The sequence below is a fragment of the Parasteatoda tepidariorum genome, chromosome 4 (genome assembly GCF_043381705.1).
Source record: "Parasteatoda tepidariorum isolate YZ-2023 chromosome 4, CAS_Ptep_4.0, whole genome shotgun sequence".
In the NCBI taxonomy this organism is placed as follows: Eukaryota; Metazoa; Arthropoda; class Arachnida; order Araneae; family Theridiidae; genus Parasteatoda; species Parasteatoda tepidariorum.
In genome coordinates this window covers 90,195,558-90,220,443 of record NC_092207.1, presented here as the reverse complement: position 1 = coordinate 90,220,443, position 24,886 = coordinate 90,195,558, and the positions used below count along the sequence as shown (strand labels likewise).

At 29.7% G+C, this 24,886-nt stretch overlaps 3 protein-coding genes and 2 long non-coding RNA genes across 6 annotated transcripts in view; 3 read left to right on the top strand and 2 right to left on the bottom strand.

Annotated features, from left to right (window-relative positions):
- LOC107442126 (dynein light chain roadblock) overlaps positions 1-24,886 on the bottom strand; it is a 601,383-nt gene that overhangs the window by 44,239 nt on the left and 532,258 nt on the right. The gene's annotated exons all lie outside the window — the stretch shown is intronic.
- LOC107457145 (adenosylhomocysteinase) lies at positions 3,368-12,354 on the top strand. Its single transcript, XM_016075222.3, has 9 exons — positions 3,368-3,594; positions 3,814-4,004; positions 4,143-4,271; positions 5,590-5,689; positions 6,668-6,780; positions 6,872-7,079; positions 8,825-9,033; positions 11,277-11,471; positions 12,172-12,354. The coding sequence occupies exons 1-9, from the start codon at positions 3,567-3,569 to the stop codon at positions 12,301-12,303; spliced, it is 1,305 nt and encodes a 434-aa protein (XP_015930708.1). The 5' UTR covers positions 3,368-3,566; the 3' UTR covers positions 12,304-12,354.
- On the top strand, positions 14,539-14,925 carry LOC122268893 (uncharacterized). Its single transcript, XR_006224745.2, has 2 exons — positions 14,539-14,585; positions 14,618-14,925. It is a non-coding gene; the product is annotated as an uncharacterized lncRNA (long non-coding RNA).
- LOC122268895 (uncharacterized) lies at positions 18,192-21,203 on the bottom strand. The gene is made up of 3 exons (XR_006224746.1): positions 21,105-21,203; positions 20,230-20,369; positions 18,192-18,304 (listed from the first exon to the last, which is right to left on the bottom strand). It is a non-coding gene; the product is annotated as an uncharacterized lncRNA (long non-coding RNA).
- Positions 22,362-24,886, top strand: part of LOC107457146 (hornerin-like) — a 31,371-nt gene continuing 28,846 nt past the window's right edge. The window contains exon 1 of one of the 2 annotated variants that reach the window (XM_043039743.2): positions 22,362-23,011. In XM_043039743.2, coding sequence (XP_042895677.1) covers positions 22,904-23,011 — 108 coding nt within the window. In that variant the 5' untranslated portion in view covers positions 22,362-22,903. The remainder of the gene's footprint in view (positions 23,012-24,886) is intronic. The other variant, XM_043039744.2, reaches the window with a different exon arrangement.

Here is a 24,886-nt window from a genome sequence, read left to right as displayed (position 1 = left end):
TGATTTGAGTTTCACTAATATCAGGTGTAGTATAACTTCTCCAGAACAGCTGATAGCTTCTTCTACAAGTAGCAAGAACAAAGTAGCTTTTTCTTGAATTTCATTTTCCTTTTAATTTCTTTGTACTTTTTTAAAGTTTTGTTTGCCTTTAAGAACCTGGACACATTCTCGCCTAATGTTGAAAATCCACAATTGTCTTGCACGCTTTTGAACGATGATTACCTTCAGACGCGAAAAACAGACCTTTTCTTGTTTAATCTTTCCAATGTTTTCTTCAAAAAGAAAAAAAAAAAGAAACAAACAGTTCTTACTTTCGTGGACCCTTTGGAAAAAAATAACGGGATACATTTTCTTTTTTCTGGTTGCCAGGAAAAAAAAAGCCACTTGGAATCGATGCTATTTCATCACCTGCATTTAAATGCAAAAGATAAAACGATGTCTTATCTTCAGCCTACTTAGGTTTCTTAATGTCAAAACCACCAAAAGCTATGGATATTCTTTTTTCGCTTTCATCTTCTCTTCTCATAAATCTTTTCTATCTTTTGGAATTTAGCCAACTTTTGACTGTCGTTGCCACTTTTGATTGTCGTTACTCTATCAGCTCCTCATGAGTACGAAACTCCACTAACGGGAACAATATTGGATCGCGCATTTTTGTGATTACACCTAAAATTTCCAAAACCCTTAATTATGATTCTATTTGATTATACTTAGCCTTCAACGTACCACTGTCAAATCAGTAGATTAACAGTTATCTAGTTCCATTTTAAATATTATGAAAATAACCTAGATGTTATAGACATTTTCGTTTTTTATCATCCTGAGGATCCTGGATACTTTATGCGTTAAAATAACATATAACATTTTTTGGGAAAATTTTTAATGTTTCATTGACAATTTAAAGAAGGGTTATGATTTTTAGCTAATGTATAAGCTTGAAATAATTTTTTTTTTATGTTTGTTATAATCAAAATTTTTTGGTTTGAGGAAACCATTATCATATCATAAAATCCTTTATGAGAGAAAAAAGATACTATTATCATATTTTTAATATGATAATAAAATAATGATATAAAATGATATAAGATATAATATGATATAAAAATAAAATAAGCAAAAATAAAAAGAATTACTTTGTTTTATTTTTAACTTTAGAAATAATAATTTTTTTAGTTTAAAAATAAATTAATATCTTAGAAACAGTTGTGCTCGTATAAAATAAACTCGATACATACATAAGGAAACACTTTAGTCGATACAAATCTTAATCAGAAAAAAAAAGACGTTAATAAAGCACACTAAAGTACTTAAAATGATAAATTATAGTTTCAGTCAGGACCGTCTTAATAACACGTAGGGCCCTCGGGCACAGAAATGTTTTGGGCCTTATAACAGGACATACCGCTTAAAATCGAACTAAGAAGCTTCACATACACAAAATAAAGCATTTTTAACGTATGTAATAATTTGAACAAATTTAAATACATTTTGATTTAAATGTGTTTAAATTTGTTTTTAGTAGACACAAAAAAACTGAATTCACCTAAAAACTTCATTGGGAAGTAGAAAAATAGATTTCGGTTGTTTTTTAAGTTTCCCTGGTGATAAACTATTCAAATTATTGTTGTTTGCATGATAATCAATCACTATTTGCAGAAAGAAAAACAAATTACACACTTTATACCAGCGGTTCTTAACCAATGGGTCGCGACCCAAAATTGGGTCGCGAAGCATATTTCTTGGGTCGCGCTGAGTCGAACCAAAAAAGTTAGTAATACACCAAATAATAAGTAATACCAACACCTCCTAGAATAAGTCATTGTGGCTTACTCAGCCTAATTTTGACTTTTTTTTGGGTCGCGACATGAACATATTTCTCAAATTTGGGTCGCGGCTTAAAAAGGTTAAGAACCACTGCTTTATACAATAGAATATATTTATTTAAAAAAATATCTAAGGCAATTTTGTTTATTTTTAGTTCTTTTTAAGTACAATTTATAAAAAGTGAGGTTCTCAAGGGCCCCCTGAGTGCCTGGGGCCCTCGGGCACTGCCCGGTGGTGCCAATGCGTAAAGACGATGCTAGTTTCATTCTATAAATAATAACCTTCCTCGGTGTCTGAACGTCAAATAAAGGTAGAGAAGTAAAAAGACAATTCCCTGCTGATAAACTATTCAAATTATTGTTGTTTGCATGATAATCAATCACTATTTGTAGAAAGAAAAACAAATTACACACTTTATACAATAGAATATATTTATTTAAAAAATATATATAAGGCAATTTTGTTTATTTATAGTTTTTTTTAAGTACAATTTACAAAAAGTGAGGTCCTCAAGGGAGCCCCTGAGTGCCTGGCCCTCCGGCACTGCCCGGTGGTGCCCATTCGTAAAGACAATACTGGTTTTATTCTATGAATAATAAACTTGCTCTTTGTCTGAACGTCAAATAAAGGTAGAGAAGTGAAACGACAAACACAACAAAAAACCTCATACGTTTAAATTGGTTTAACCAATAGGGACACTGTAACAAATTTGAACAAGGAAATAAAAATGGGGAGATAAGCGAATTAATAAATCTTACTCTCGCATTTGTATAGAACCTACCTTCACTTTTGATGGTAAATTTTATCGAATGATTGATGACTCAGCTATGGGTAATCCTCTCATCAGACCCTTAAGTGACCTTTGCTGTATATGCACTATTTATATATGTCAACGATTGCTTCACTTTGGACAATGTTTATGTTCTCAACATTATGAATTCTATTGAGGGGATTATCACGTCCGGGTCAGCAATGAGGTGATTTATTTATTGACTATGCCAACCTTCATCTATCGAAAGATACCTCATGATAGAATCAAGTTAACATGTCTTATATACTATTGAATTGGTATTCAATATTTATAGTGGTAGTTACGCCACATTATCGATTCTTGCATACAATTTACGTTTGAAACAGAAAATAATAAGCGTTTGCCAATCTTTAGACGCTCTCATTATTTGTAATTGCCGTAAATTTCTCACTAATGTTTATCAAAAACCACTTGCTGTTTCACTCCCCTCTCATAATAGTTGATTCCATGCTTCCAACCAAAAGTTAGTTACGCACACTTGTTTGCCGTTCTTTCAAAGTTTGTTCAAACAGAATTCTTTAACTCAATGAAGAGCTGTTTTACCTTAAAGTTATCTCGCTGTAGACCGCTGTTTCCTTTCTGATATTACCGACTCCAACTAATGTGATCGGTAGCGCGTAAATAGCATTAAGCAACAATGGCCCTTAAAACCTCGCCAATCACAGTTCTGGATGCCAATCAGAACTGCAAAAAGCGCATACAGTAAAAACGCTACCCAAGGGCCATTGAATAGCCGCTATCCTCCAGGCCTCCAGCTAAGATGACAGGATTTCGTTGCGCGGACTTACTTCCACTTTCTCTTTATGCTTTTTTCTCTTCAAAATCAACTTTCAAACTGACCACACGTGTTTCACTGTTGCAGGCGCTTCAACTTGCCGGTTCAAGTAGCTATTTGTTTTAGATTTAAAGGAGTTAAAGAAAACTATTTGAAATGGGGGAAAAGTTAAACTACAAAGTTGGTAAGTTTAGCAAAATTTGTAACAAGCATTTATTCATATTTGCTATTAGTGTACTGTTATGTAACAATCAAAATCCCTCTTTCTATATAATAATGCTTACTGAAATTTTTAAGATATGATTTGTATCGCTATGTTGTATCTGCACAATTTATAACTTTATTTTAATAAAATTTTTTTGTAGTTTTATAAATTATTTAATCCTTTTGTTTTATATTTTAGCCGACATTTCGCAGGCCGATTTTGGACGAAAAGAAATCATCATGGCTGAAAATGAAATGCCTGGATTAATGGCTCTCCGAAAAAAATATGGACCTTCAAAACCTTTAAAGGGGGCCAAAATTGCTGGTTGCTTACATATGACCATACAGACAGCTGTTTTGATTGAAACACTTTTGGATCTAGGAGCTGAAGTAAGAAAAATTTGAACTTTATTTTAATTTTTTTAAATAATTAGTGTTTTTTTTGCATACATAAATAATGTACATAAAAAACTTACATTGTCAAATCTATACTTGTTAACTTACTTGCATATCTTTAAAACTCTTTAGGTACAGTGGTCAAGTTGCAATATTTTTTCAACTCAAGATCATGCTGCTGCTGCCATAGCAAAACGAGGTGTGCCAGTATTTGCCTGGAAAGGTGAAACTGAAGAAGAATATATTTGGTGTATTGAACAGGTAAATTTTTTTCTAAATAATACATTTTTAGCCCTATTTTTTAGCTTTGTTAAATTTAGCAGTGTTCTGCGTGAAATAAAATATTAATTAATGTCGTGCTTTGTAGAGTCCTTATATACTTAGTTCCCAAGTATATTATAAAATTATCAGTAATTTTCTAATGATCTCCATTTAAAATTTTGAACTGAAATTTTAAAATTTCCACTGAAAAGATATGTTAAATTAACATGTAAGTTGCATATATGCCAAGTTAATTATTATTTTTGTTAGCTGTAATTGTAATTATTTTTCCATTAAAACATTCTTAAGCTGCAATTATTTTTCCATAAAATTTGAGACTTTGGCAATAACTAAGAAATGATTGCGTGAACTTATTGAATGTAAAGAACATGTAGTTATGCCACTTTTTTTTATTTTTAAACTTGTGTGAAGTAGCTGGGTAATTTAAGCTGGCACAATCTAGAACTCAAAATGATGGGATTTTGTAGATTAGTTGGAAATAACCGAGGAACAAGATATAAAGGGGGAAAAAAAATGTCAACAAAATAATGCTGATTACTACTTTGAAATTTCTAAATATTTTTTAGCATATTATTATAACACTGCCAGCCTTCTTCTAAAGAATCAAGTTGATTTAAAATAATAATTTTTAACAAAATTTGGGATATAATTGTTGTATATTAACTAAAATTTTGTTGGGGCTAGTTCTTGTAAATCATAAGATGTACCTGTGCCAAAAACATATTTTAAAAAAATAGTCTTTATATAACTTTAATGATATTTCTGAAGTAATGAAGGTTAATTATGTAACCTTCGTTTCTTTGTCATACAGTTTACTGAATTATTTTAGTCTATAGAATTTCTCCATTCATCTGAAGCTGTGGTGGTGACTATTGCTGCGAGGTTTAACATTTCTAATAGGGGTGTTGGGTCAATATTTAACTGGTTTTGACTAGTCTGCAAGAGAAAAGGAATCTGAGTACGGAAACTATTTTCTTTTTAACTATCCCATTTCTTATTTCTATAGCAGCAAACTCCTTTAGATTTTGTGGTGATGAGTTATTTCTCTCGACAAATTTAAGCCTGTTGTATTGCTCTTTGTGATACATATTTAAAATATTTAATAAGATTCATTAAAATTAAAAGTAATTTGAATTTGCATTATTAAAACTTTTATTTTAATGTGTACACCATAAAATTCAACTTTTCTTAGCATAATTTTTGCTATTTGACATATTTTTGATCGATAAGTATTGTTTTGGCTGCAATAAATTAGAGTAAAGACAATATTGACTTAATCACTTGTATTTTATTGTAGACCATTGTTTTTGCTGATGGTCAGCCTTTAAATATGATTCTTGATGATGGTGGAGATCTCACTGCCTTAGTTCATGAAAAATATCCTCAATATCTTTCTGGTAAATATCTAATGTTATTGCACCTTCTACTCAATGTTTTAAAGCATTTTGTATTCAATTTGATTTTTTAGTTGACCTTGATGAAAGATTCTTTAAATCAATTAAAAAAAATAGTGCAAATCCTCAATATACAAACTTTTTTTTTAAAAAAAAAAGTAGTGTGTTTTATTAATCATGATTTGTGATTTAATTGAATGAATTGGAACTATTTGTAGCTTGCAAATAATGAAATTATGAATCTTAATTTCCAATATGTAGCTATTTCAAATGACAATTTGCATGGATTTACTTTATTATACAGCATTAGAAAAATCTGAAGTTTCCAGCCTATTTATTTTGTATTTGCATTTATTACATTTTTTTTAAGAATCTACTTCAAATATTTTAATTCTCGCTTTACTTTTTGATAGAGGAAAAATTATATTTTGTACTTTTTATGATAGTTTCACTTATAATTCAGTGTGTTTTATTATGTGATTGCAAAATTTTAATTCCTCAAGGATTAGAATCTGCTTTATTGCATGAATTGTAAATGCTATTTAATATTTTGGGTTTAGCTGTTAAACCCAGAATATATAACTAATATGAACTATAGCAAAATTTAATTTTAAAATTTTATTATATTTCCATAATTTTGATTTATATTAATATATGTTCTTTTTATATTTTATTAGTACTGTGATAAGAATAATATTAAGGCAAGGAAATTTTCATTAAATATTTTTAAACTTATAATATTGATGCAAAAATTTTTTTTTTTTAAATTAGTAAAGAGTGTGCATGTAGTTTTTGTAATGAAATTTTTTCCCATAGCATTTTAAATTAGAATTATTTACTTAAACATATGTAACTGTTTATTATAAAAGTTATCATGATAAAAGTTTTTCTTTTCCACATGATGGAAGAAAATGTTTTATTACATAATATTATTTGAACTCATGTTTTGTTGACAAAAGGATTAATTTATATAAAATTTAGGTATTCGAGGTATTTCGGAAGAAACCACTACAGGGGTTCATGCTTTGTATAAGTTACTCAAGGAAGGAAAACTTAAGGTCCCTGCCATAAATGTCAATGATTCTGTCACCAAGGTGATTTTCTTGTAAAAATTATTTTGTCAATATTTCAGTTTAAAGTCATGAAATCTTTCAACAACCTTATCCTTACTCAATTTTTTTCTAGAGTAAATTTGATAATTTGTATGGTTGTCGAGAATCGTTGGTGGATGGTATTAAGCGTGCCACTGATATTATGATTGCCGGTAAAGTCTGCGTTGTTGCAGGCTATGGTGATGTTGGCAAGGGTAGTGCTGCTTCATTAAGAGCACTTGGAGCTAGAGTTATCATTACTGAAATTGATCCAATTAATGCTTTGCAAGCTGCAATGGAAGGTTTGTTTTTTATATTTAATTTGTATTTAAAATCAATGAATTAATGAATTTAATAATAGTTTTTACAGTGTTGAGTGCTGCAAAAATTTTATTAATTATATTAGGAACGATAGAGTGTTTTTATAAAGAATATTTCGAATTATTGAATGGATTAATACAAGGATGAATTTTCTTATATTCTACTGAACTTCAAAAAAAATTTTCTATATAAGCTACAATGGAATGTTTTAATATTCAATTTGTATTAAAGATTAATAAATGAGTTAAATTTAATTTTCCTATACCATAGATTGTATTATTGAAATTATGAGAAACATAAGGTTTTAAACATTGATCATTTGTAAATGCTAGTTATTTGTTGTTCTTTAAAAATATTTAAATGCACCACATTCTGAAATTAAAAATTTCTACATACCGAGAAAATAGTTTATATATGTATATATATATATATAAAACTATTACGTATTTATTATTTTTTTACTAGATATTAGCCTAGTTGATAGGTTTAATACATGGTTTCAACACTAGATTTGTGAAGATTAGTTCTAATAGAATTTTTAGTGTTGAATAAATTTCAGTTACAAAGTATCAAATATGTTTAAATATTACTATTAGTTATTCTGTTTTATTCAAATTAATATTTAAAGTAAAATATATTTTACCTATTCGATTTAGCTTTATGTAGTAGTTATAATTTGACCTTTATTTTTATTTTATTATTTTTTTAAATCTAGCTTTTTTGTGTGGTTTATTTAAATAGAATTTAAGACTGTCATTCATTGTTTTAAAATTTTGCATGTTTTTAAGCTTTCATGCATGCTTTAGTAAGTTTTTACTCCAGTTATTGTCCCTGAAACTTTTTTTTAATTCAATTAAGCTCAAAATTATTCTACAATATTTTGTAAAATTAAGATTCCATTGTAGTAATTTTAAGTGAAGTTGTTATTTTGTTATTATTAATATTAAATCTCAAAAATGTCTAACCCTCTGTGGCTTGTTTGAAAAGGTATAACTAGAAGAACTAAATCTTTAAAGGCACTATTTGACAGTTGCTTTCTGGATTCAGACTTTTTCAATATTTTTGCTTTAATATTTGTGAAGCCTTAAAGATTTAGTTGTTAATAGTGAGCTAGCATGTGAAAATTTTATCACTCTTATGGTTTCTGCAATTAAGATCCCCCCCCCTCTCGAGAATCTATTCATTTCGTGTTTTGTGTTTTTAGAAAGCGAAATAGTTACAAATATGAGTTAGATAATGTGTAACTAATTACAAAATGGAAATATACGTCAAATATTGCAAATAAAATTCTTGCTTCTTAAAGGAAAAACTAGAATTACATTTCCATGTTTGCTATTATGGTCAAAGTAACTTGAGAATTCTTAAACTATTTTAAATACTTCATTATGTTACTAAAATACTTCATTGTGTTATAAAATACTTCATTAAAAACCTATGGAATAAAAATAAAGTAATTAAATGTCTTGAAAAGATATTTATTGTTAAGGCTACAGAAACTATTTTTTACTGTGATGTCATGCAGCTAGGAACACATTAGAATTTGTTTTTAAGTATTTTTTTAGCATTGAAAGCTTAAAAAACCAAATTATTATGATGCACTTTATATTTGACTTTTCACTGACTTGTGACTTTTTTTATTTTTCACTTATTAAGGTAACTATAATGTATTATGTTATATGGGAATAAAAATGTAATGTTAGTAAAATATTTGGTATGTATTCTTTAGGTTATGAAGTTACTACAATGGAAGAAGCTTGTACTAGACATGCACAAATTTTTGTGACAACTACTGGGTGCAGCGGTATTATTCGTGGTGAGCACTTCATGGCGATGAGGAATGATTCCATTGTATGTAACATTGGACACTTTGATTGTGAAATTGACAAAAAATGGCTTGATGCTAATGCAGTGGAGAAAGTCAATATCAAACCCCAGGTAAATGTACTATATATTGTTTGTATATAAAGTTTCAATTTTTTTTAAAATTATTAGTCAAGTTTCTGAAGATTGAAGTATCAATTTGCTTTTTGCCCAATAATTTAAATTAAATTCTCATGAATATATAAATATTTTTGGCATATTTTTATTTATTAAAATACTAGTTAATTTCTTTTAATGGAAATGTTGCTAAACATCTTTAAATTATAAATTTTTCATTTTAAATTTTGGTTGGTCACACATACAATAGTATAAACACTTAACTACAAGTGCCCCTTTCCAATTACTGCAACCCTTCATTTATAATGACCAGTGTGAGAAGTCTCCTTTTCTAATTAGCGGTAATGGTATTTTAGCATTCTTTAAAGCGTTTGAACCGAACCATTCACTGTAATATGGCAACCGAAAATTTGAATTTTTTTTTTAATTCCAAGAAAATTACTTCAAAAATAGGTGTTGAGCCTTTTTGAACATCAAATGATTTCTCTATTTAAAATGTATCAATGAATAGTTAAAAATCTCCATGAGATGATTTAATCAACTATTGTTTTTCATCTTACTGTTCAATAAGCATTCAATTTTGTGAATTCTCTATAAAAAGAGAAAGAGTGACAGGACCATCTATTCTTATTCTAGGTGTAGTCTATAGTCAAAAAAATAGTGGAATATTGATTGCTTTACTTTATAGAGAATTTGATGTTTATATTGCATTTTAGTGTGGAAATCAGTCTCCTTATTCATTCACAACATTGAAAAATTTCTTTGCAGAGGGTTCAATAACTCATCTATCATATTTTACATGTTTGATTCACTCTTCGTGAAGTGCTGCAGTGAGTGCTTTATATGGCCAATAAGGCATGTGATATTTGTTGCATTTTCTTAACTTTATTTTTGTTTCAAAGTGTTTTAGGTGGATGGCTGTTCATAATGCTTTGTCAATACTTTGAACCGAAGGAATAGTGTTTTTGTCAAAATAAGTCTTAATTTAGAGTTTTGAGTAAATGTTCGCTACAGCATCTTACATTATAATATCCATTTTCAGTGGGCCAATAGTGGTTGTTATATTGAGCCTCAACTGCATCAGAAATTTTTTATATCTACCTAGTAATAATTTTGCTAGTACTCACTGTTACCCCTGAGCTTATAGGAAATTCATTTATGTAATATCTTCATGGGTTAATTACATTTCTCCTCACATTTTTATTTGCAGCAAATCTTTACAATGCAAACTTTGAGACCTAAGGCTTTGAGTTCTATGGAATTTTGTGTTATATAAGTTATTTCACTTTACTTCACAAATATGCAAACTGAATATGGCAATATTAGTCGGAAACAGATCAATCTTAAAATGCTTTAAAATTATTTCTAGATACGAATAATTAAAAGCAGTGTGTACTTAAGTTTTTATTTTTTGCAGAAAAAAAATTCAATTTTCTGCTTATTAGAGTTGATAGCAACTTTTCGTTTGCTTGGCTTTTGAAATTCTAAGCTCTCTAATGTTAAAACCTAATGTTAAATTTAACCTCGCGAAAATTAATAGTTATTATAGAAATTTCTTCACTGCAAGTTAAATTGTTGTCACCCACAAAGCTAGTGTGGTTAATAGAGAAATGTAGTTTATAGAATTTTATTAAATGCAGATCTTAAACAGTATTACAAAGTTTTGGTTGTATTTTGTAAGTTAATACAAGTTATCTTCAAAGTGGTAGGGAAATGACCATCGAATTAACAATTCTAAGCAGAGATATTTTTATTTTGCCAGATCTTGAAACGTTTCGTCCAATGGGTTAAAAACATTTAAACATTTCATCCAATCCAGGTTTAAAAAATTATTGTTTTGGATAGATCTTTTAATTTTTTACACTTTATTGACTTAAACAATAATCTTCAGCATAACAACTCTTACTGCAACATAAATTATCTTATGTGCTTCAAGTTAGAGATAAGATTGTTTTACTTTATCATTCATAGAACATTACATACTCTATGAAAAAATTGACAAAAATGACAAACCTTAAATCACTTGTCCATTACAAAAATTGTTTAACCTCTTAAATAAATCCTTTGCACTCTGCAACTTCTCATACAATAGATAACTGTTACTTGATGAACTTTTGTCACTATAAGTTGCTAAAAATTATGCAGTAGATAAAAATACTTGCTGAAAAGTAATTTTACATGATGTATGTTTGTCATTTTGGATCCAAATAACCTTTTTAAAAGAATATAATTATTTCTAGGTTGATAGGTACAAGCTTTCAAATGGCAATCACATCATTCTCCTGGCTGAAGGAAGACTAGTCAATTTAGGTTGTGCAACTGGTCATCCCAGTTTTGTCATGAGTAACTCTTTCACTAATCAAGTGATGGCTCAGATTGAATTGTGGACTAAACCAGAAAGTTATCCCATTGGAGTTTACTTTTTGCCAAAGAAGGTAATATTTAGAATATTTCACTTTTTACATTTTTTACACGACAATATCGGATACTAAAATTCTAAGTAAAATGTTTTATGCTAAATTATAATTTTTTTAGGGAAAAAATTAGTATGATGTTGTAATTGTTAGTAGTACATGTTTCGAAATTGAAAAAGAAAATCAACGAATTAAATTTTATTTCTAATCTAAGAATGGAGATCATTAATCTATATATTTCTTTTTGGAAAGTGTGATGGAATTAAACAATATTAAGAATAGGTGATGAAAACTTTAATTCTAGGTGTTAAAATTGAAATGTTTTGAAACTCTCAGATTTGCCATAAATTTTTGTTTAAAAAAATTGCTTTATTAGCTCATAGCTACTTTTGTTCTAGATAAGTTCTAAAATTCCGAAATAAAAATTATTTTAGTCTTAAAAGATATGGTATAGGTGATTTTAAGCAAGGTATGTTTGTATACCTATTTTTATGGTGTGAAAAGAAGTAAGAGTAATCATTTTAATTGAAACTCATGCAAATTTATGATTAGTGGTATGTATTAGTGCTATTTATTTTTAGTAATTTTCTAAAAAATTTCTAAAATTTTATTGTCAAAGTTGATCCTTTTTTAGGCTAATTAAAATTCTCGAACTACATGTTTTTGAAATTTCTGACATTGTTTTAATTGTTTATATTAAATGCAAATACTTTCGTTTCAGCTTGATGAAGAAGTTGCTGCTCTCCATCTTGAACATTTGGGTGTAAAGCTAACCAAATTAACTCCAAACCAAGCTAACTACTTATCACTAAATCAAGACGGACCTTTTAAGCCAGATCATTATAGATATTAGTGAATTTAATTTATTCTATGAATAAAGAACAATAAATTTATTTTTATACAACTTGTCTGTCTTTGTTTTGCTATAAATTTTTTTTAAAAAAAATCACATAAATACTGGAGGAAATTTTCTCACAAAAAGCGCAAAATGAGTATGTTAAATCTTGATTCACTATTCATCTTCAGTTGGCCTTGAGACGAAGTATTGACTGCAAAAAACCATAATCCTACAAATAAGTTTCCTCAAAACTAAGTTACAAGATGGAAAAAAATTCAACTGTGGTATGTAATAACTAAAGCCCGGAATTTCAGGCAATAAAAAATGCAAAATTAGGCAGGCAAAAAGGCATTTAAAAAGCTTGAAATAGGCACTTAAAATTGAAGCAAAATGGTTGTTGGTAATGCCTAAAAGCCCATATAGGTATCCAAGGAATAAAAAAAGTTGCTAGAAGTATCCGGTATACCAACATATTCATTTCACTCGACTGTCGTAGTCAACAAAAGAAGTGGACATAATTGACACAAAAAAAAACCCCTCAACTGCGTAGGTGCGAAATAAAAATTGAAAACTCGTACTTACAATAATATTGTATGCAGATTTATTCTGATGATTGGTTGTTGCACATCACAACTAGATGCTTTTTCGAAACAGAAATTTTGTCTCCTGTCAGTCAATATAGTTTTAAACAAAGAGAAGGATCTTTCTACTTCGACAGAAGTTATGGGCGCGTGCGTAAAACAACTTGCCATGGTAGGAGATATGGTAAGTTCAACTGTAGTATCACCAGAAAGTACTTTTGCAATGTCCGTGATGCATTCAAAGTCTGTATTTGCGAAGATTACGTTTTCACATTTCTTCCTTATTATGTCACCAGATGGTCCAGGCACAGACATTAGTTCTTCAATAGTATTGTCGAAAATGTTTAGTGACTCGGACAAAGACATATTTCTTTTTTCCATGTGTTCAATAGCTCCAGGGAGCTTCCCAAAATAAGTTGAAATAAAAGTCAGTTCATTTTTAATTTTAGAACTGCTAAGCAGATTTTTACTTTTTCTTATGGATATTGCCTCTTCATCCGAAAAGCTGGTAAGGACTCGAGTAACTTCCTCAAAATTTGTGCAGTAGTATGAGACTGCTGAAATCCATGTTCCCCATCTCGTAAGGATCGGTTTAGGAGGTAATTGAATGTCTGGTGCAATTTCTTTGAACACTTGAACTCTTGAAGGGGCTTTCACAAATACTTTTTTCACACTAGAAACAAGCGAGTCTACCTCAGGATAGAGACCTCTTACTTCCTCTGCTATCCTGTGCAATGCATGAGCAAGGCACGTTAGATGGATCATATTAGGAAATAAAACTTTTAAGGCATTTCCAGCTTTTTTCATGTAGGAGGCTGCATCTGTAAGAAATAATAGCACTCTTTCATGCTCAGTACCATTTGGCCAAAGTAAAGCCAGTGCATTAGTGAACAACTGTGCAATTGTAGTACTGTTAGTCTTTTGCAACTGTTCAGATGTCAACAAAAAGATTTTATGTTTTTCAAATGGGTCCATAACACCAACAATAACATTCGCAACATATCGTCCAGTTACATCTGTCGTTTCATCTATAGATAGCCATATGTTTTTCGTTCCGATTTCATTTTGAATAGTTTTAAGAACTTCGGTATAACAGTCATCTAAATAAGTTTTCCTTAAAGTTGATTCACAGGGCACACTTTGATTCGTATATTTTTGCAAAAAAGCTCGTATACTTTTATTTTCAAGTTTCCACAGCGGAATGCCGGCATCTACAAATGATCTGCATAAATCCATTGCAAATTCCGATTTGCGAGGAAATAATTGAAAACAGGTGGGAATCAGAGTCGATGTTTTCCCATCTTTTTTATCTTTTGCTGTTTTATGCTTAGATGTCTCCAACTGCTGAGATATAAAATACTTCTTCTCAAAATTTACTGACTTCTCGCATGCCTTACAAAACAGAATGCTCCCATCAGTAGAAAACACATCCGACCCAAAGTCTTTCACAAAACTGTCCAGTTCTTTGCTTGTGCAGGCTTTTACTTTAGGCATTTTAGAAATAACTAGTATACTAGAAAACTTTTTCGTGCTCCTGCTACAATGTGCTCAACCAGCTTGGTGAATTCGTTTTGTTGATAAGAGAGCACACGAGTTATTCGATGGTGTAGGATATATGGGCCGAAAATAAGAATAAATTCTATTGACTGTAAGTAAAAATAACAACAATCTTTTCAGTCCCTTTCTCTCTCTCCTTGCAAAGCGCATCGGGCGAAGGTGATGCCACGTTTTCTGACGCCACGACGAAGGTGACGCCACGAAGAGACGGAGAGAAAATATTAATAAGACAAAAGGAATAAAGTCCTAATCTCTATAAATGCATTACAATACGTCGGATGACAGTCAACCATTTCTGTACTTCAAAATTTCTTCATTTTGCGTTTATGCTCGGTCAAAAGCACAAAAAGCTTTGCAGAAAAATTTTAAATTAGACAGAAATAGGCATTTATGAACAAAAGGAACGAAAAAGGCATTTTCAGAAGAAAACGTTTAAAAAAGGCAGAAAAGGGCATTTATGGCATTTTGCCTGAACTTCCGGGCTCTAGTAATAACTAAGGCCCAGATTTTGATGGCATTTGCATTTTTGGACATTTTCTGTCCTTTAGAGCTTTTTTTCAGATTTATAGGGCATTTTTTTTTAAAAATTTTGGGGTGTATTTTGTATTTTAAAGCATTTTTCAAGGTTTTTGTCAATTTTTTCCAATTTTTATTTTTTTGGGGGGTATTTTTATTACATGAAATGCATGATTTGTCCTATAATTTTACATTTCATATTGTAACTCTCAAAGAATATTTCAAAACGTTTGCTAGAGCATGCATTTATGCTCTAGAATGTTTCAAAATATTTGCTCCTAGTCAGCTTTGCCCCCTAAACCAGTAATCACACGATGTGGTGCCTGGTTGGATGCATGCGTATACTACAGTGAACATTTTAAGATAGTGAAGTCTATCGTCAGTATTTTTGATTCAGAAGATGCTGCATCAATTTAGATAGCGCTAAACGTGTTCGCTTCTGATAAAATCGAAGGAAACTTAGCATTTATCAAGTTTAACTTTGCTATTGAGTCCTCGACAATTACAAGTCTGGAGAAACTGGAATTGGAACTTTAATGAACGTAGAACAAGTATTACATTGCTTTATAGTTTTTGAAATGACTCATAATTTTAAAGAGTAAAGCATTGTTTTAGTTCTATATTTTTACTTTAAGTCACGTCATAAGGCATTTTTAGCGCAATTTTCGNAATGACTCATAATAATTTTAAAGACCGAAATATTTTTTTAATTCAATATTTTTGCTTTATTTAAGGCATTTTTTGCGCAATTTTTGCATTTTTGGCTCTTTTTAAGGGCATTTTTTGCACTTTTTAAGGGCATTAGTTAAGATGTTTTAGGTCATCAAAATCCGGGCTCTAGTAATAACTAAAGAACAAATATTCCCATCCTCTTGGGTGACAGTAATTTTTTAATAATAGTTACACTGAATTTCAGTCGAATTATTTCTGGATAAGTTAGCAAAGCTCCTGGCAATATATAGTAAGTAGTGTTGATTTAACTGCATTATTAGACGGCTAAAAAAAGTATTTAATAACTTTCGAGCCAATGATGGGATTTTCAAAAGCTTTTGGGTTACGGGACTAATCTTAATATGCTAATAAATTAGTGCCGACGATATTTTAAGATACAAAATCAGACCTAATTTAATGATTATTTTTTTCTCCTACCCCGTGCGAAGAAATAGTATTCAACTAGAATACATGATAAAGTAACAAAATAAATGTCTCTAAAGATAACTAAATTAAAAGAAGCATGAGGGAGTTGTACATATTTTTCATAGAAAATCTAAAAATTCGTTGCTGAGAATTCTTTTCTGGATAAAGCTCAAAATGTGCGTCTTAAGAAAACGGACACAGCTCAAAACGCATGCTTTAGAACATGGGTATATAGCTCGCATGTTTTTGAATGTAACTTTTGTGAATACATTTTAATGTAATTTTTTCTGAAAATATTTAAAATTTTGTATTTTATCTTGAAATATTTTAGACATTTTCACATGAAAAATTTTAAGGCACAACTTTAGTAATTTTCTTCATTTCAGAATTTAATTAGAGTATACTGTAATCTTAATCCTCAAAAGTAGTATTTAGAAACCTTGTCCAAAATACTGTAAAAAATGCTAACGTTAAGGTCAAATACAGTGCGCCATAAAAAAAACGGATAACTTTGATTAAATGATCGAATCTGCAAGCTCTCGGACTCAATCTTAGTAGTTCGAAGGGGTGACTTCAAACAGGCTAATTAATAAATGCAGATGCTATTTTAAGTTAAGACACAAACGTACTTTCCCTGAATAATCACCTTTTTTTTGTGCCAGATTCAGAATATAGAGAATAGTTACAATCTGGGAAATATGGTGCGAATAGTTTGATCAGGTGAGCACCCTTACTGAAAAATCTAGGTATTACGATTGAGGTTATTTAAATACCTCATTGGGTTGAAAAGGATGCAAGTGAATACCTTAAATATTCCTCCAGAGGTATCCAACCTGAGATAATTCATGTGTGGAGAGGAAGATATTTAATACTTTAAGGTGTTTCGTTTTCAACCTTAAGGTTATTATTTATCAACCTGAAGTATATTTTTTTTACACCCGCGGAAGAATTTATTCAACAGTCTCAGGTGTTTCATTTAACACTTCAGGTTATTCTGGATCTACCTCAAGTGTATTTTTTGACCGTTGGATAGGTTGTTTTTAATGAACGTGAGGTGTTCGATGTTCTACTTTAAGTTATTACTTTTCAACCTCAGGTCTAAATTTATTTAGTTGTTGAGGTATTTATTTATCTACCATTTTACACTTCTGGTTATTATAAGTCAACCACAAGTGTATTTTTTGACACTTAGAAAGGTTATTTTTTATGGATGGTGTTTTCAATAGAAATGTAAACAATAACAATCTCGAGCTCGGGACCTACTCCAGTTCCGGTTAAAAAGTTTGCAGCTGCTTACTACATGTTATTCTGATAGGCGATGTTTTCAAACGGATAATTTTGTTTTCAATAAAAGAAATAAACTAGATAATTTCTGAGCTCAAATCTGCCGTATTTCATAAGATATTAATGTTATTATGTAATTCTGGGGAGTTTGGAGTGAAAATTTGTTTTAGTTATTTTGTTATTTATTATTAAAAAAGGTGACATGGTTGCTAGATTTTGAATAACTCGCTTTTTTTGGCAGTCTTGATTTGGCCTCTTTCCATTTGTTTATTACTGTTTGTTCGTGTTGCAAGCTGTGCACCATCTTACGTTAGTGTTAACACTTTTAGTATTGTAAACAGTATTGTTAGCATTGTAAACATAAGTAATAAGTAATCAAATGCATTGTTTGCAAGAATCTCAAAACACAATGATGCCAAATGGCTTTAAAATACAACTGAAACAGTAACCCGGGAATTTAGGCAATCCCGAGCTTGCAGCGCTCCCTAGTGTAGAAAACACCATCCATTAGCGTGAGGTGTTCCATGTTCTACCTTAGGTTATTATTTCGTAACCTCAAGTATAGATTTTTGTATTTTTAGAAGTATTAATTTATCAACCTAAGATGCGACATTTTACACTTCAGGTTTATACAGCTATACAGCTGTTTTTGTTTAATACTTACGAAGGTTTTAATAAATTCAATTAAATCATCTTGAAATGACACTTTTAGGCGATTTTTACAGTTAAGAAAAATTATTTGTGGGAACTCACATTTTAATAAGATAGATGTCTAAGGTGCTTGAATTTTTAAAGCTATAAAACTGCAAATTTGAATAATTAGTCTGCTGAAATTAAAAATACTTTTATTTAAAACTAAAATTTAATTTTTTTTTACAATCCAACAAAATAATTTTGAATATTCATTCTGTCTACCAGTTGAAACTTGAAAGTATTGGAACCTAGAAGAAGAAAAAATATGATTAGTAAGAAAGTCATATTTACAATAATAGTGGCAGGTTTTAAAATATTAGAATTTTTTTTTTCCTTCTTGATTTAAATTATCTGGATGAAAGTAGTGTTCTTCCTTTTCCGATAAATGGCATTCCACTTCTATCATTTCTATTCAATCCATCGTAGCTAAAAGCGTTTAAAAGTGGGACAGGTACTCAGGGCTGGATTAGGTCAGACTAGGCCATGGCCTGGGGCCCCCAGTGATTAGGAGCCCCCTTAAAAAATTTGTTTTGAAAATAAATTTAAAAAAATTGAGAAAAACAATAATTTTTAAAAAAAAAAAATCAGTTTCAAATATATATTAATAAAATACGATAATATTTTTAGTTCTAATTTAACAAAAAGAAGTAAAATTTAGTTTATTATTATTTATTTTAATTTTAAATATGCTTTCTTAAATGAAAAGATATATAAATACTTTTATATTTGAATAAATACAAAATATACGAGAAAAAAAGAATTTAATCTAAGGGCCCCAAAAATTTGAATGGCCTAGGGCCCCGAGTACGCTTAATCCGGCCCTGCAGGTACCACAAAATAAAACAGATTGAAGAAAGTACTACCATTAACAACCTTTACAGAAATTCAAATAGATAATTTCAATCTTATTAGGAAGTTTTCATACTTTTTATTTTCCCATAATTGAACCTACATTTTTTTACAAATTTGATAATTAGATTTTCTTTCTTTTTTTCTTACAAATCTTTAAACTCAATAAGACTAGTCTACATTTTTAAACTTTTTCTCAGACTTCATGAAACCAATAGCTCTTTAACTCGTTGAATGCCATGGGGGTCACCGGTGATCGGCCCTGAGTTTGTTCGTAGCGCCATGGGGATCACCGGTGACCGGCTAAGCCAAGATTATTAGAAACACATAATTCTAGTAAATTTTTAATTTTTTTATATTATTATCGTTACCAAAATGGTTTGAAGAAATTAAACCAATACGTACAGGGAAAATCTTTTTGGTCAGTCGGGCAAGCCATGTAAAATTAGCGTTGCATTCAGCATGTTAATAAATTTTTGACGCTGATTTTGAAAAGGTCTTCCGTTATTGTCAATCACATCAGAATTTCGTTAAAAACAGCTATTTTAATCAATGTAATCAAGAATAAACAATCGTTTAGTTACATAAAATGTTTAAGTTAGGTGCGAATTTTTATGTATTTTTTACACCCAATCATATAAAATTAACCATAAGTTGATATAAGCATATGTTTTAAAGTTGCGAGCAATTTTATGTGAGGAAAATGTTTAAGAGAGAATGATTTTAAATGATTTTAAAAGAAGTTGAGTGAAATATTTCCTATAAACTTATAATATCGAGCAGAATAAAACTGCTTGATAGTTGCTACAAACATTTGCTTAAATATGAAAACAAATCTTTGGATGGAATTTTAAAAAAATGCATATAGCTTTCAAACAATAAATGCTTTTATTTGCTATTGATTTTTATTCAATGCAGCATTTAAATTACATAAACAATACTGACTTATTTCGAAAAAATTTAAGATTTCCGAAATTCGCTAATCTGAAATCGAAATTCGCTAATCTCATTCGAAAATCTTTTAAGTAGTGAACCATAAGCAGCCGCATAAAAAAGCTCATAACCTTGAAACAAATTGTTATATAAACTTGAAATTGGGTTTTATTGAATTCTTCTTAATATTCTAATAAGTAATTACAATCTGCTTAGCAGATAATTAACATGGATAAATTGCGAAAAAATAACATGTAGTGAAAAATAACAGTTATGTGGTCGAACATAAAAAAGTGAGCTAGTACAGTTATTAATTTTCAATTATCAAATGTCAGACAAACTATTGTCATCAACAATTTCATTAATTCAGTAGTTAATTATGAGAGATTACTTTTTCTTTTTTGTATAAATTCTGAACTATTTCACAGGGGAAGGCTGGGCAGTAGCTAGCTAGCCACTTCTTCCTTGTTGCTGCACATGTGCTATTTAAGGTCATCTCAGCAATATCAGGGAACTACTAGTCGATAAGTTCTGTAATTATATATTTATATTTTACAAAAAAAAAAAAAAGTCACATGCTAATCAGCTTTAAAATGCAGTGTTATTATACATATTTTCATTCATAAACAACAATATAAACTTTGCATATTGTTGTTTAGGAGTGAAAACAGGTATCCAAGCAAGCGNGTCACATGCTAATCAGCTTTAAAATGCAGTGCTATTTACATATTTTCATTCATAAACAACAATATAAACTTTGCATATTGTTGTTTAGGAGTGAAAATATGTATATATGTTATGAGTGAAAACAGGTATCCAAGCAAGCGATCAGCATACAAATGTAGCAGAATTTCAAAGCAAAATTGCTATTTTAAAAATCTTTCAATTTTCAATGATTTATTTAAAAGAGAAATGAACATTTCATTCAATTAATCAGCTTGCATACTGCTACGTTAAAACATATACATTTAAAAAAAAATAAAGAAAATAGTTATATTTGAGTAAATAGCAAACAATAAAATATACTGTGCGTAACCTGCTGTAACGATTCACCAGTAACGTTACCCTAAACAGCGACGAGAAATATTCTGATTATTCTCTTATTGCTAAGTCTACAACAATAGCCTCTAAGAATATCCTCTGACTTTAATTATTTAAGATCAGGAAGCTTCTTTAAAAGAAAAACAATAAAACTTAAGTTTGAAAATTGAAGCATAATTGATTAAAAATGATAAAACTAAATTAATAAATGTCAAATACACTTACCGAATTTCGCATAGACATTCGATTGTCAACACACACGCCATTCGCCGGCTCGCACGGAAATCTGGGAAGGGAGCTAGTTAATATAAAGTGTACTTTAAACTTTAAACAACCTCAAAATGAGCGGAAGTGTATGTAAAACAACCTCGTACACCTCAATTACGACCTTCATGAGGCATAATTTTCATGGTTGTTTTCTCATCAACCTCAAATATACCTCAAAACAATCTCAAATATATCTTAAATTTTCATCAGGGTAATCCAAAATTTGGACTTTTCATGTCAATTGTACTTTTTGCGTATTTCGCCATATCTCGAGAACTTTTTTAGTGAATTGAAAACATTTTCCACACAATTCCATGCAGAACTAGTAACTTTAGTAGTTAGAACTAGTAACTAGTATTTAACGCTTAATAAATTATTATTTTATTTAATAATAATAAAAAAAAATTAAATTGTAATGCATACAATTTCTAACATAATTCTGAAGAATGTAATTTTACACGACAAAATGCGAAATCGGTCGAATATTTTTAAAATTCAATTTTCAGGAACTATTCCACCGATTTTACGCAAATTTTGTATTTTATACAAAATTTCATTCTTTAAAATAATGTAAAAAATTGTATACCTTACAATTCAACATTTTCCCCACTAGTAAATAAGTACGTTTTTTGAATCTGATTTCGTAACATAAAATATCATCTGCACTAATTAGTTAGTATATTTGAGGTCACCCCTTCCAACCATTAAGATTAAGTTCTAGTACGTAAAAATCTGATTTTAAGATTAAAATTTATTTAGGGTGGTCCGTTTTTTTATATTTTGCACGCTGTATAACGAACACTGTTTTATCGCAATTTAATTAATTAATTTATTTTTTGTTAGTAATGGCTCATTTCTCATTAAAAATTCGTAAATGTTTGAACTTATGCTGCGGTTTTTTTAAAAATCCAAACCGCATAGTCTATATTTAATGTTCTTCGAGGCATATAACGTTCTTTCTATTCTTATCAAACCTTTCGTTACTTTTGCTCACAAATTAACAAATGTAATCAAATGGTATCCTTCCACGTCTTGCAGGGTCACAGCAGCTTAAGTACTTTAAAGATTCTTGACCTTCTAAGTGCTGATTGTTAAAGAAACTTGGAAAAAAAAGTAACTAAACAAATGATAACATGCTTCAAGTGATCACTATTACCAAAAATGCCGTTATGGTGAACTTTGACTTAGCTATTATTATTATTTTCTTTTTTCTTTACATACTTTCACTTTTTTGATCTCCTTCCTGTCTCTAAATTAAGCACCAGGCTTGTTTTAATTTTAACGTGGGTGAATGTTGTAGATAAGGTTTAGTTTCTTTTGGAAATTTATAATTTTTTTTGTTCTATCTGTAAGTTTGTGGTTTCTTTTTACTGTTGCAGCTTTACTGACATAAAGATGAAAAAAAGCTAGATGCAACAGACTATAGTTAGAAGTACATAGACTTCATCATCATAATAAATGGATTTTAGTCTTTTTGTGTGAACTCATAGGAATATCCAGATTACCCACCGAATTCCAGTCAAACTATTATTTATTTTTGTTTGCTTTTAAAAATATAAAATATCGTCTGCGATTTGGATATTTTTGTTTTCTTTCACCAAAATCATTACGATATGCACAAAAGCAACGCATCTGTGATCTCTAGCACTATCTGTCTTAAGTGCACGGGAAATAATTGACTATTTTAAGAAAATATATCAATAAAGATATAGTATTGCAGATTTGAATTTATAAGTGCGGTAAATCTAGAAATAATAATGTCAGCTTCAGAAAAGGCATTTCTGAAGTGTTTTTGTGTTTTATTAATTTATTTATTTGACTTCATTTTCTGTGCAACAATTAATGATGCTTCACATATTAAAGAGGTGAGTAAACTTATTTATATCAGTGAAAGTAAATTATGTTTGCATGTTGTACATAATGTACATGTTGAATGTGCACGTGTTGTATATGTTCGCGTTGTATGTGCGCTTTAATAGGAATGCTTCTTATAAGTTATTAAGGCCAAAGGGAATGTTTAATGTAACATCAAATTTTGAACAAATTAGAAAATTTTAATTATACAACCATATTGCGTTTTTTCTTTGTAGTCGTGACATCGATTTGATTGCTGAAATTTTAAGTCCCCGCTTTTGAGTCTGTAAAGGACATTCGATCTTTATTGACACGAGACTTACAATCGAGACTTTTAACCACTTTCTGACTAGATAGAGCACCTGATGAAATGCACGTTTCTGACCGCTATAAACAGATTTTATAGCCTTTTTTTACTACATTTTTATGAATTCGCTTTCCTATTTGTGAGAGTTGAATCTTGCAATTAATTTGTTGATTGTTCTTGTAAAAGAAGTTTCGACTTCTTTCATAATCGAGCAATCAAATCTCGATTAGTAGTTCCGTGTCTGATGAGGGTGCAAGTTTCTATCATTTCCTGGCCATATAAAAGTGAATTTATCGTCGCATTTATTGTTAAATAGATTTTATCATTATTTTATTTCTAAAAGTGAATTTATTTTCAACAGCAATTTGTACCATTTTTCGATTAATTAAAATGCTTAACTCTTATCTGGAGCCCTGAAACTGATGGCTATATAAATTTCTACTTCTGAACTAAACAAAAAGAATTTATAGTCATTTAATTGTTATCGGGAATTTATCATTCCTTAACATTCCGAGCACTTTCCGTCTTACTAGAGAGTTTAAATCCTCACTTAAGCAGTGTTAGCTGACATTAGAAGTGCTCATTGTTTTCTGGCCCACTACGATCGTTATTTACCACCATTCAAAAATCTTAACCATTTTCCTCTAGCTAGAGTGCACAAATTTGAACTGGTTCTCTATGTCTGACACCAATGCATGTTACAATTGATTTTGGAATTACAGAAAAGAAAAAATTCACATGTTTCCAACGGAAACAAACTAAAAGACAAAATAAACAAATAAATAAATAAATAAAAATAGTTTTAGGCTTTTCATTTATGTTTCTAAACGAAAAGCTCACTCACGCGTTTATTGTTTATAACCTATTCCTGACAAAAATGAAATTGTTTTCTCATTTTAAGTTCATTATGCAAACTTTGTTTTCAAAATTTTTATTTATTTATTACCTTAATTTTTTAATGATTCCTTCCTTGTTTAAACAACACGGATGAACAATTTTTCTTATTGCATGAGATTTTATAACGGATTTCCAATCGCTGATTTCAAATCTGCAATCGATTTTTCTCTCCAGTTTTTTTAAGAACATTTTCAGTCTAGTTAATAAAAATGTAATAAAAATGTAGGAAACGTAGTTAATAAACTGGAGCGTGGAGAGATAAACCGATTGAGAAGTTGAAATCAACGATACGAAAGTATCTAAAATCCGCTAAAAAATCTCATGGAACAAAAAAAAAAAAAAAATGTTCCCTAGTGTTATTTAGGTAAGGAAGGAATCATATTAACAAAAATCAATAATAAATAAATACATAAATAAATATTTTAAAAACTAAGTTTGCAAAATAAACTTAAAATGATAAAATTTCATTTTTAAGCTCGCACATTTCAACAAAAAAATATAGACTAAAAATGTCATCGTAAAAGTAATCTGTAGCTTTAGAAGCAAAACTAATTTCAGATTTGAAATCCTCACATCCGAATTAGGCAAGATCTAGTGTTGGTATAAAATTTATTCCTCAGAGTAAACTTCATTAATTTGTTTTTGAGTATTAGTTTGTTTTAGATTGTAATTTGGTTTTGAG

What these genes read in the sequence shown, in the direction of transcription:
- LOC107457145 (XM_016075222.3), top strand. Translation starts at nt 3,567, where the DNA reads ATGGGGGAAAAGTTAAACTACAAAGTTG. An exon ending in AAAGTTAAACTACAAAGTTG is followed by an intron (nt 3,595 to 3,813) that starts GTAAGTTTAGCA and finishes TTTATATTTTAG; the next exon opens with CCGACATTTCGCAGGCCGAT. An exon ending in ATATCCTCAATATCTTTCTG is followed by an intron (nt 5,690 to 6,667) that starts GTAAATATCTAA and finishes TATAAAATTTAG; the next exon opens with GTATTCGAGGTATTTCGGAA.